The following is a 12,230-nucleotide window of genomic DNA, read 5'->3' on the forward strand; positions in this document are numbered from 1 at the left end:
TGTAAACAGGTGCTATCACAAGCGGAACACGCTTGCTTTCACATTAATAGCTCACATTTCTTCCCCTTCAAATGTCGGGATATGTCAATACGTGTCAATTTTACATTTTCAGAAGCGATTTACATTTCAAGTAGATTATATATCACCGCTTTGATGTGATTCCATTCAACACAACCATCACGTCATATGTTTTACTTTGAAGCCTCCAAAAGGAATTACTCGGGTCCTCGCGAGCGTTCCCGCTGGTGACGACGAGCTAGCTAGGGGAGAGGATCGTGTGAAGAAGGCTCAGCACGTTTGACGAAGTAAAGTCAAGTTTAACCGCGACGAGTAAGTGGCAACTCGCGAGGAAAGAAAGCGAACAGGTAGATGAACATTCGACACGTTTTTGCCCGTTTGTGCTACGCGTGTCGGATGCGTGCAGGCGCCTGAAAATGGTGGTGAATCGAGGCTTCCATCACGAGGAGTCTGCACAAAACAACAACAACAACAACCGTGGCTATTAAATAAGCAGGAGCAACGACAGCTCCAGCAGCCACCGGAGGCCTCGTTGCAATGCACTGAAAGTGGACAAACGTGCCAACACGAAGCACGGCGTGGCATTGAAACGGAGAGTGGGGCGATTTCAGATCCAGTTTAGCTCTAGCGCCAGTCGTTAGCATTGATTGTTGTGAAAGTGCTCCTGAAGCAGACCTAGTGCGTGATTTGTCATATCAAAGCGGCTCACAGGTGTCCCAAGAAGCTAATTGATAATTCTACTGTCAACGTAAACTTAGGGTGACTAACGACTTAGCACTCAACGTCTTCTTTATCACACGTTGAAATTAGTTTGTTTTGTGGGGTTGGGTTTGTCGCTTGCTGTTGTTTTTAGTGAGGAGCCTGTTAGTTGTCTTACATGTTGTTTCCCCTCCTCTGCAGATATCACCAGCAACTTGGTACCATTTATTCTCTCCCCTGGCTCCCTTTTGTGATAAGAAACCATCCAGTCACTGCACCATATCATTCAGTCACCCAGTGCCTCATTAAAAAACTCCCTGTCCATCATCACCAGTGCAAAAAAACAACAAGAACCAAAACACACCAGCAAGTAAGCAGCATTTGTTTTTAAGCTACACCATTAAGGAACTCCACACACGTGCACGCTACCTACCCACATCATGGCCTCCATCACCAAGTCGTCCGAGCCAGAGATTGCAGACAACCACAGGGACAGTTGGGTGGCGCTCCTCGCCGCCGCCGACGCATACTGCCAAAAATCAGGCTGCGAGCTGGCCATCCTCACGGCGTGCAAGCGGTTCCGCTCCTCTGCGCCCGAAACGGACGTCACCAAGAAGAAGAAGTGGGAGAGCGGCGGCGGCTTTCCCAGGGAGTGCGAGTTCTCGTACGGCGTTTGGGGTCAGGGCTTCTTGGCCGAGTCGGCGCGGCGCTACATGGACGACATTGGCGTGCTGCATTCCACCACCTTGCTGACGGCGCAGAGGCACACGCGCCACGCTGACGCGGATCTCACGTCGGAGGCCGGGCGCAGGGGGGTGAGTCAGCTGCGTGCATGCTTCACCATGTCAAAATCGTCACATTATTTATTTCAGGTGTATAATTTGGATTTGAAATCATTATGTACTTTTTACATGGATTTTCAAATGTTCTTGAAATGCATTTTTTTTTCATTTATTTATATGCTTGCATAGTTAAAGCCTATCCAAGATTTAAAGCAGGTATTTATGATCACTTATTTTTACATTATTTGTCAATAAATAAATATTTATATTATTTCTGCGGACACTCATGCAAGTTCACACTGTGGGAAAAAATGCATTTCAAGAGAAGAGCAAAACTTGGTTTTGAATAATATGATTGTCATTGGCGTTCTGTGAAGCCAAAGCGGAGCTTTTCCTCTGATCCGGCCTCATACATGTCGTCGGTTGCAGAACGTGACCGGTGACGGCGTGCTGGGCAGTGTCAGCCCCAACAGCAGACTGTACTCGCAGAACTACCCGTCCATCTACAGCTCCGGGGGCGTCCCGGGCCAGGGCAACAATGGCGAGCACGAACGTGACAAAAGCTCTCTGGAGGCCACCCGGCAGGGAAGGCAGCGCTCGGGCATCGTCGACCTGGAGGAAGAGTGTGAGGATGACGACGAGGAAGACGAGGAGGAAGAGGAGGACATGGACGAGAAGAGACCCTTCGGCAATGAGAGCGCAGGTCAGGACGCGATGAGCGTTTTACACCGAAATAATCCACAAAATTAAAAAAAGACAACAGGATCATAATTAATGCGATTGCTCGTCTCGTTAATACATAAAATAATAAATAAATAAATAATCCACAGGATTTAAAAAAAAAAAAATACAACTCAAGTGCAAATGATCCAGTGAATAAAAAAAACAATAGCTCTTTAGACTATCAAAATAAATATGAGAAACTAGAAATAATCCAGAAATAATAATTAAAAAAAAAAAATCACTGACCCCCATGTTGTGCTTCAGGCGTGTTCTCCATGGACGAGGACTCGCTGTCTCGTGACTGCGAGCCCTTCTTTGAGTCCGACGGTGAGGAGGAGAGCACCGACGGTCAGTCCCGCCCCGCGCCCGCTCACTGTTGCGCGAACACCGGCGGCCCGTTGACGCATTTCCTGTTTGTCCCGCAGGCTCGTTGAGCGAGGAGGCTCCACCGCCGCCCTCGCGCGGCATGGCCGTGGGCCACCACGGCGTGCACGCATCACGGCACGCCCACCCCATGGCGCTGGCCCGCTCGCTGCCCGTCTCTGTGCCCGTGTGGGGGTGCAAGGGGGGCCGGGCGGCGCCGGGGGAAGGCAACAGCGGAGAACGGGTAAAAACACACATTCTGGCGAGGGACGCATACATAGAGGGAACGCTTGTTTGTTTGTTTTTATGTTGTCGACTCGGAGGTGTCACATGATCGGTTTTAAGACGCAAACAAAGAGAGCATTCTTTACACCATTGTGACGGCACCCTCGCGTCTTCCGACCGCTGATGACATCTGCGTCAGGAAGCTGAAAAGAGTTGGGGAATATCAGTGAAGGGAGGATGAAGAAGTGTCCCACTTCAAAATATTATAATTTCATTTTAATTCAAAATGGCCGACTTCCTCTGTTTCTTTAGGCATAACTTCTTAAAACTTCATTTTTTAAAATTTTTTTCAACACGCATGCCTCTGAAATTTTTTCTTGGTTCGTTTGTGTCCCCTCAGGTGGGCTGCGCTGATTTGGAGCACATCGCCGCCAGCATGAAGGCCCTTCTCGCCCCCGGGGCCACTGACGGGACAGAAATGTTCGGGGGCCTGCCACGGCCCCGCGTCAACACCGGCGACTTCTCGCTCAAGCACTGAGTGCGAGCGGAGGGGGGGGCGAGAGTCGTATGCTCGGTGAAAACTGTGTTTGGGGGGGGGAGAATGCACCTCCATTCATCGCTCGCTAATTCGACGAGGTAATGCAACACTAAAAAAAAAAAAAAAAAAAACACAAAATGGCTGACGGCGCATCTGGAATGTTCAGAAATGCTACGCTAAGGGGCGACAGTTTCTTTCCTCGTGTTTTTGGTCTAATTTGTCGTCCACACCACTTGTGCTCCATGTTAAGCTAGCATGTTTTTTTTTTTTGAGTGCACAAATGTGAGTAGAACAGTTTCACGTTTAAAATGTTAAAGAATTCCAATTAAAACACTAATTTACGCTTTAGGTTGTAATATGTTCGCGTTTGCTTAGCATCCTAACGATGTTTTTTACGGTTTGTTCTCCAGAGGACGATAACATTTCAGAATCACACGACACAAAAATTGATTGCGTTAGCGTGACTGTGAGTTGCTTACATTAGCGTAGCGAGAGTACGCGTTGACATGGCAAACGCTCCAAAATACGCAGTCTGTTTTCTTCATGACCTCTGCGATAATTCAAGTAAAAATATTTTGTTCGTTGTTGCTCGTAATTGTTGGGAAATCACCAGCTAAACTAGAAAGTCGCTAGCTCGCCCGCCATCCTGAACGATGGCTACAAAAAAAGATTTATTCCACAAAATGATAACATTGGACGAGCATCTCTTCTCGCCCTGCTAAAGTTAGCTTAGCATCGAATGTGCAAGCATGTGGCTAGCTAACACGGCAACATCTGTTTTTGTCACACAAAACTAAGCTAAAAGTAAAACATGCTTTGGTTTTCAGCTGGGAAGATTGTTAGCTAACCAAAGTTGTCGCTAATTAGCTTACAAGTCACAAAATATGAACTCTTCAAAGCAGACATTTCTATTAGGCTGCGATAAGACCGAAATACCAAAAATAAAGATTTTGATGCTTTATCTCACAATATCGTTGTTGCTAAAATACGGCACAAATGATTTTAAGCGTGGCTACCTTTACGTTCGTCGTCTGAAATGTTCATGTTTCGTGACGCTACTTCCGTCATTGTTGACGTGGTTTAGCGTGTCCTGGTATGTTAGCACGAAGCAGACGGACGGGAACAACAATTATCGCTCTTGGTGCGTCGTCAGGCCCTCGTTCAAAAACATTTGTTCTCCTTGAAGATGAAAATGTGAAAAGCTAATGTTGAGAATGTTGGCATACCAGCAGCACCTCTCAAAATTCATCAAACAGTATGTCCTGACGTTCATATTTGCCTCTTTGTACTTTGCAAAAACGGTGACTGACTCATCCACTGATTGTACTTCAAATGTTTTTTTTTTGTTTGTTATTTCTTGAAGTGAACGAATGACTGAGACTGACACAAGTGAGACGGGAAAAAGTTGGGACAGAAAGTCAAAGTGACTTTTGGGTAGATGTTCTCCAAGTTCTTTTGTGTTTCAAATAAAGGAGCAACACCAAGTGAGACGACGTGCGCTTTTTGTGCATTTTTTGTTTAAAAACTACAACTTTCTCTGTTGGGGGGGATTCCAACTGTGGGCTCAAAAATTTGACTTTATTCTCAAAATGTATAAATTTATCTTCTAGCAAGAAAAAAAGCATTACTGTTGTAAGATTGTTTTTGTTCTAGAATAAAAAAAATGGCTTAATTTTAAAATTCTGTTCCTTGAAAAAAAAAAGTATATGAAAAGTCGACTCAGAATTGTATGTAATAATTCTCAAAAATGTGACTGTTGTCAGAAAAATGTGACATCCTTGGAAAAATAACTTCAGTTAAGATAACAAAAAAATGCTTTTTTTTTTGTCAAGGGAGAGAGTTATTTCCTTTATACGGAAGTTGACTTTATTTAGCACACTAAAATATGTAAAACAAGCTCACTAGTTCACATGCAAAGATAAAAAGTCAACTAAACCTATTTCTAAAAAAAAAAAAAAAAAAAAAAGCAAAAATACACAATATAATAAAACATTTGGGCATCAACATGCTTGTTCCACCTTAAATGTCCGCTCGTTTCACCCGCCTGCCTCCAGCCGAGCAACTCACTGATCTTTTTTCCGAATGCGGCAGAAGGAGTTTGTGCCCACCCACATGCCGGGCAAGAGCTTCTCCTGCACGCTGGTCTTAAACTTGTGCACCAACCGCACCTCCTTGTCGCCCTCGCCCTCCACCAGCAGGAACTTGACGATGCCGGCCGGCTGGTCCACGTACACGCCGAGTGTTTGGCACAGTGGCAGGTCCACGTCCACGTTCTCGCCGTTGTGCCACACCTGGTAGCAAGATCCCGACCAGCCCACGCCCCAGGAGGTGGTGTTCTCACCCAGTCCGCAGGGGCCGTCCTTGCGGGGGGCGCTCTCCGCCACCGCGCCGATCACCACCCAGCCGTCGTAGTCCACCTCCCAGTAGCCGCGCGAGCCCAGGAGGCCCTCCTTGCACAGCACCTGGACGGGAACGGCAGGTCAGTCACACAGTTTTTAAAAAAATTTTTTTTATGATCGGTAAAAATAAAGGAACCTGTGGTGAGTGTTCGTATCGCTCTGGTCTGTTGGGATACGGACAGACGGCATCGGACGTGCGCGCCACCTTCGCTCCGTTTTCTGAGATCCACAGCAGCTTCTGCGCCGTTTTGTCGTCTAAAGACAGCGGAATCCAGTCTGGACGGGAAGTGGGCAAAATTTATGACAATAGCCATATTTAGCATAGCACTGTGGTTACAGAGCTACTTATCTCAGAGCTAGTTAGCATAGTCCTATTTTTCTAGTTATGGCAATATTTTGTTAGTGTGGTGACTTGTGTAAGTTTGCTCGGTTGTTCCCGCGCCTCAAGCTAGCTAGTGCTGAACAGTGGTTATTAGCATGGACTGTGTTGTCCAGAACTGGAATGTCGTATTTGGTTAGCACAGAACTTTTTGGCAAAAAGCGGGCTGAAATCGAGTTTATTTAGCTAGTTATCCAAGTGAAAGTCTTTTTTTTTTTTTTTTAAATTGTATTGCAGTATTTAGCGACTGACGTTTGAGAAAGTCTGCCCTGGTGGTTGGTTCGGGGATGTTGGGTTCATACGGCGGCAGCTTCTCTGAAGAGACATAAAAGAATGTAGATATTAATTATCATGGATTATTGTCTCACAGTTATGTAATTCTTTTTTAAAATTGTTTACCTGCTGCCCCGTTGTTTTTGCTTCCTGTAAAATGAGGAAAAAATGCAATCAAAACTCGATCAACACTTAATGTGCACACACACTCAAAAATGACCTTGTTCATGTAAGTGTCAAACTTTATTCTTTGAAAAAAAAATCTGAGCATTTCTTCATTTATTTTTGTAAGATTACAACTTTTATATTATTTAAACAGACTTTCATGTATCTAAAAAATACATAAAATTTACATACATGCTCCTTGAAAGACTGTCAAATAATGTGGTGTGCTGCAGGGATCAATTTGAGGTCCTGTACTATTTGTGTCTTCTCCCTTTTGGCAGTCCAAAGTTACCCGACTGTGCATACATGTCCCACGATGACCTCAGTCCAATGAATGCTTTTTTCCCCTCACACTTTATTTAAGGAATCAAATCCTGGATGGCAAAAAAAACAAACTCTCCAGCGCTTAACCATGACAAAACTGAAGTTTTGGTCAAGAGAAATTTACAAATGCCATCTTTGGATCCGCCCTCACGGCTGAACAATTGTATAATCCGAGCTCACTTGAGTTCCACACATGCCTCAAAAATATTTGTTTTTATTGTAGGAAAAGTGTTTTATGATCAAGTTAAAGCTGGCTGTAATCCTACCTGGTAATGTGCTCTGAATGATCCTAGTGACCAATTCCTAAAGTGGCTGTTGAAACCTTAACCTGCCAAATGTCTTTAACGCCGACATCGTCAAATGTGGTGCATGGGGGAGGATCTAAGGATCACCTCGGTGGGGGTGGGGGTGGGGGGGCGATGTCATGTCTTTCCTCAAAATGGCGTGAGAGTGTTTAACAAGCGGCCTTTGATTCCAGGACCCTCCTGGCATGATCCCGGCATTCCCGCTGAGATTCGAGATCCGCCGTTGATCCCGTCATTTATCAGAGCAATTAAAAGCAGGACGCCTCACTCGCACGACATAAATCAAAGTTGTTGCAGGCGCTACCTTCAACTACAAGGGCCCCAACTTGGGAATTTTTCCAACTTGGTCAATTTTTTGCAAGCCAAAATGAGCATTTTGAGCTTTTAAGGTACTCGTAATACCTTGACGTGGTCAAGCAGAGCCGCAACTGCAGCTTGTAAATTCCAATTTTATTCTTGCAGTATTTTATTTTTAAGAATTAAAAACAATTTATTTCCTCAACATTGTTCTCCTGTGACTCCGATTAATTTTCTTGAAAAATCGTATTTATTTTTGTATTTGAGTCTGACTTTTAAATTAAATTGTAAAGCGGTTCAGATAATGTTTTTTTTTTTTTTTTAAACTATGAATTCTTTCTTGCTCCGTATGAATCTAATTTAATATTATTACTGTTATGAGTCGCAACCTTTGATGAAAGCAGCGGAAGACGAGCGAGGATTATGGGATCTGCTTGGCCGTTTTGGAAACGTTCCACGCGTGCGATGAAGACATTTGCCAACAAAGGTCAGCTCCAGTGAGGCTTGGCCTCTTCGTCTTTCTCCTCCCGAGATGAAAGGAGAGACTTGATGGAATAACTTGACGCCTCTCGCTCCACCGGCCGGCTCAGCATGGCAACACGACACGGCAAAAACACAAATCATCGGCGAGTCTCGAGCGAGCCCCGTCCACTGAGTGACCTTGCCCAGCTAACGCGATGTCGAATGAGGAACACCTTTTAGTTTTTTTTTTCCGTTTTGTTTCTTTTTGCATCATTACATTTTTTTGTTACCTGAAACATTTTGAATTTTTTTTTTTTTTTTTTTTTTTGTAATTTATTGTATTATTTTAGTATTCTGTTGTTGGGATTTAATTTCAATTTTTTGTGGGTAGAAAAATACATCTTGTAAAAAAAAAAAAAAAAAAATTCTTGCAGAACTTTTTTTACCTTTAAAAAAAGTACAACTTAATTCTCATGAGATTGTGAGTTTATTCTTATTATTCATTGTTAGCAAACATTTTTCTCTGAGGCAAAAAAAAGCTAGATTTTTCGAAAAAAAATAATTATTTTTCCAAAAATAATTTTGATCAACGCATTTTAGAAGAACAAATAAATCTTTCCAAGAGGTTAAGTAATGTAGTTGCACAAGTGTGCACACCCTCTTATAACTGCGTGACAGCAGCTGTGTTCGTGTTTAACCAATAACATTCAAACTCATGTTAAACTAAAATAAAGTTCAGCTGTTCTAGTAGGCTTTTCTTGACCATTTTATCCAGCACAACTTATGCACATCCTGGCATTTGAGATAAATAGAGGTGTGTAGACTTTTTAAATCCACTCAGATGGTGAGAAATGCGAATGATGGGATAGACGGTAGGCGGATAAAGCCAAAGAAGACGATGGAGGAGGCCCCCCCCAAAATATGTTGACTCGGAAAACACGGCTCATTAATCTAGCGGGATAAAAACGAGCTTCAAACGGCTCCTCGCTGGCGACACAACGGGACGCGACGCGAGGCCGCAAAAGCCACGCTGGCAACGTTCCCTCACGTGAGTTACCGAAATGTCACCAAGGTTTATTCTCAAGGTTTTCAAGTTTCTCCTCCTCTTGAAGAAAATCACGTAAACCACGCTGAGAAGAAGTCAGGGTTCAGATGGTTTCCTAACGGCGGAGGATACACAAGCTGTGGAATAACGTGCCCCTGCGTTACACATCGGGAAATTGCGCAAGTGATGGCCCTCGGCCATATTTTCTGCACGATGTTGACATGATGGATGAGGACTCAGAACTGCTGCCTGGAAGACTCAAATGAGGGCCATCGTGACACGGTTTCCACAAAGTTTTCCCAACAAACATTTTTATTATTGTTACTGCAGAATTTTTGTATTGAATGGTCTTTATTAAATTGGGATTTTAAAAAAGACAATGAATTAACCAAGAAATATGATTTTAAAGCAAATACATGACTTTAAACAAAAAAGTTATTTAATAGTTTTCTAGCATGAAGTTGTTAACATAAAAAACACAAACTTTTTGGGGAAATTTACCGCAATTGAGTTTGAGAAAAACTATAGAAAAATATTTCTGGGTAAAAAAAAAAAACTATCATTGAATTGTATTAAGTTGATGTTTTAAAAATTGGAATTCTCTTAATAATTAACTTTTCTGTGTGTTTTGGGTGAAAATGTGACATGTATACAAGTAATGTTAGAAATGTTTTAGGAATTCAAATACATTCTCATAAGATTAAGAAAAACCTTTCTGTTAAAATAATACAAAGATAATATTTTTCAATACAACTTTTTAATTAATTTCTTAATTTTATTATCGTAGCATTTTTTTTAAAATCAGCCTTTAACGATCAAATTGGGTTGAGTTATATGCTAGTTTTTGTTGGAGAAAATTCTCCCCCCAAAAAAATAAAAAAAAAATTCTTGCAAGGCTACAATATAATCATCGTAAAAATGACGCTTGACTTCAGCATGGTTATCAATTTAAAAACAGAATCCAAAATGGCTTTTTTTTTTCTTTTTTTTGGGTGGCGTTTGTGTTCCTACCTGCTTTCTTGGGGACGGGCATGTCGCTTGCTTGTGCTTTCAGGTTTGTCAGGTCGGGCGCCAGCCAGTGTGCTGAGACGCTCCCCTGGGGGAGCCCTCTTATTACCTCCCAGATGGGCCTATGGGTGGGTGTTCGAAATTGCGCAGGACCCCCCCCGTCACAACTCGACACGGTGTCAAATGATGCCCTGCCCGTGCATGAAGAGTTGGGGGGCGGGGCGCGTGGGGTTCGCTCATTTGCATACACGTGGACGCAGCATGTGCCGGAAAACCCAAACAAGCAGTTCAGAGCTCAAAATAGAGCATGACGTAAAATCATGCCGTCTGACGTCACACTGCCTTCAAAGACACACCCTCGCTTAAAACCTTACCGCATATTTGGCGCCTTCATCGAAACGCCAACACGGGGCTTGTAGCCCAAATTTGAACACGCAGACCCGAGACGCTACTTCATGCCTTAGTCACATCTTGACTAGATTACCAAAATGCACTTTATTTTAGAGTCAGCCAATCCTCCATCAAGCGTCTCCAGTTGCTCCAAAATGCTGCTCATCGCCTCAAGACTGGTAAAAGCTTTCTCTAAAATCCTTGCCCTGATTTGAAACCCTTAAACAGATTTAACACCCTAACCCTGACTAAAAGCCCTACTTCGAGAAACCTTAACTCCGGTTTAAAACCCTACTTTGAAACCCTGACCCTGGTTTAAAACCCTAAACTCTTGGATGCCTGCATCATGTTTGTGTTACTAACGTGTCAAGTTAATGTGAATATCTCGTCGTCCTTTAGGGGGAGCCGAGACATCTTAATGAGGTGCAGTTATGAGTGCCGCAGCGTGCGACGCGGTCGACGAGCGCAGCAGGCGGACCTCTGCCGCTGACCTTTGACCTGTGTTTACAAGCGGCAGCCAGCGTTAGCGGCCCTCTCGTGTTGCCCGATTACACACTAACACGCCGGCGCTATGAGTGAAATGGAGATCGCGATCAGCGGCACGGATGCTTTTGGCTTGAGTGACTGCAGCCAGCTGCCGGCCCTACCACCTGCGCTTGGCCGCATTTATCCCGCAGCGCCTTGAGCATCTCCAATAACTGCTAAGGTTTGTAGCACAGCTTAAGATGAAACACGGGCCCCGTCATTAGCTTCATTAGCTCTTGCTGACTTTTTTTTTTTGGGTTGGAGGGACAAAAGAAGTCTCACTTATTTGTCAATTGTTGTCAAAATCAAATCAAAAACAGACGTGCAAAATCAAACTTTTGCCACTAATAATTTGAAAATGTTGAAAAACAATACTTGTACAATACCAAAGCATAATTTCGGCTTAATTCGTCTTTTTCCATTTAAAAATCACACTTCAAACCTGTGGATAAAAAAAATAAATAAAAAATCATGTTTGTATTTAGACTTTTACTTTTAAAGTACAGTAACTTAGCACCTTTCTGTGTTAGTCTAAAAAATCCCAAACAGGAATGTATTCTTGGAAGCAAATGCAAAGACTCCTAGCTTAAGGTGCTCAGATTTAGTGGCTGGCTAAAACCAACGGGCACCTCGGCTTTTAGTGCAACATAAACCTTGCCGTAGGAGCCTCAGTCACGACACTGGCACGCTGAGCCGCATGGCCCCGGAGATTTAGGAGCTGTCATGGACGTAACCCCGCGAAAACCCTCCACCATGTTTTCCTGGCAATGGCCGCTAAATCCTGGGTGCTCCCTGTGTGCTGCTGCCAAGGATGCGGCCTGGTGGCAGCTCCCTTAGCTATGATCCCTCATGATTGGTTGCCAAAGCTAAATCGGCAAAAATGTAAAAAAAAAAAAAAAAAAATTACAAGACAGCAAAGAAAAACAATCATTTTCCACCCTATTAAAGGCTTATAACCCTTATACAACCCTGTTTCGACCCCATAAAATTTGTCGGAAAAGTTCCAGGACTGTTGTCACAAAAGATGGAGATTTTAAATCCAAAATAGCTTCCACATATACACTGCAGCTCGTTTCAACCCCTAAAATATTTTTGAGGGCTGGTTTCTTCAACACTTCCAGGGCAGCAACGACTAGCTAGTTTTGAGTACCAAACACAGTTAGCTAGCTAGCTAGCTCTTAGGAGCCTAAAATTATGATGCGTCTATAAAGAAGCTTTAAGATTTTCTTTTTTCCATATTAATATTAATATTGGAGGTGATATAATGGAAGAGAAAAACAGAATAAGACTCTCTCCATTTTTATTGCCAC

The 12,230-nt window shown here is 43.3% G+C and overlaps 2 protein-coding genes across 3 annotated transcripts; one reads left to right on the forward strand and one right to left on the reverse strand.

The window, feature by feature from the left end:
* Positions 1–217: 217 nt before the first annotated feature.
* Positions 218–4,841, forward strand: akt1s1 (AKT1 substrate 1 (proline-rich)). Of its 2 annotated transcripts, none has more exons than XM_088317894.1 (6): positions 218–330; positions 919–1,532; positions 1,929–2,202; positions 2,487–2,570; positions 2,648–2,829; positions 3,211–4,841. In XM_088317894.1, exons 2-6 carry the CDS (start codon positions 1,158–1,160, stop codon positions 3,346–3,348), a joined length of 1,053 nt encoding a protein of 350 aa, XP_088174020.1. In that variant the 5' UTR covers positions 218–330; positions 919–1,157; the 3' UTR covers positions 3,349–4,841. The 2 variants fall into 2 exon arrangements, with proteins under 2 accessions (XP_088174020.1, XP_088174019.1); XM_088317893.1 differs by having other exon boundaries at positions 238–365.
* Positions 4,842–5,117: 276 nt separating this feature from the next.
* On the reverse strand, positions 5,118–10,072 carry LOC148322376 (E3 ubiquitin-protein ligase TRIM16). Its single transcript, XM_088317369.1, has 5 exons — positions 10,009–10,072; positions 6,526–6,549; positions 6,379–6,441; positions 5,884–6,023; positions 5,118–5,810 (listed from the first exon to the last, which is right to left on the reverse strand). The coding sequence occupies exons 1-5, from the start codon at positions 10,028–10,030 to the stop codon at positions 5,412–5,414; spliced, it is 648 nt and encodes a 215-aa protein (XP_088173495.1). The 5' UTR covers positions 10,031–10,072; the 3' UTR covers positions 5,118–5,411.
* Positions 10,073–12,230: the final 2,158 nt, after the last annotated feature.

This window comes from Idiotropiscis lumnitzeri, chromosome 15 (assembly GCF_059441095.1).
Source record: "Idiotropiscis lumnitzeri isolate Australia: NSW breed Sydney's pygmy pipehorse chromosome 15, RoL_Ilum_1.0, whole genome shotgun sequence".
NCBI lineage: Eukaryota > Metazoa > Chordata > Actinopteri > Syngnathiformes > Syngnathidae > Idiotropiscis > Idiotropiscis lumnitzeri.

Bases quoted from the DNA above. Each gene is read 5' to 3' on its own strand.
- LOC148322376 (XM_088317369.1), bottom strand. From the start codon at position 10,030: ATGCCCGTCCCCAAGAAAGCAG. The intron at 6,550-10,008 runs GTAGGAACACAA...CTCATTTTACAG, and splicing joins GCCCGTCCCCAAGAAAGCAG to GAAGCAAAAACAACGGGGCA. The intron at 6,024-6,378 runs GTCAGTCGCTAA...CTTCCCGTCCAG, and splicing joins CAGGGCAGACTTTCTCAAAC to ACTGGATTCCGCTGTCTTTA.
- akt1s1 (XM_088317894.1), top strand. From the start codon at position 1,158: ATGGCCTCCATCACCAAGTCGTCCGAGCCAGAGATTGCAGACAACCAC. The intron at 2,571-2,647 runs GTCAGTCCCGCC...TTTGTCCCGCAG, and splicing joins TGAGGAGGAGAGCACCGACG to GCTCGTTGAGCGAGGAGGCT. The intron at 2,830-3,210 runs GTAAAAACACAC...GTGTCCCCTCAG, and splicing joins AAGGCAACAGCGGAGAACGG to GTGGGCTGCGCTGATTTGGA.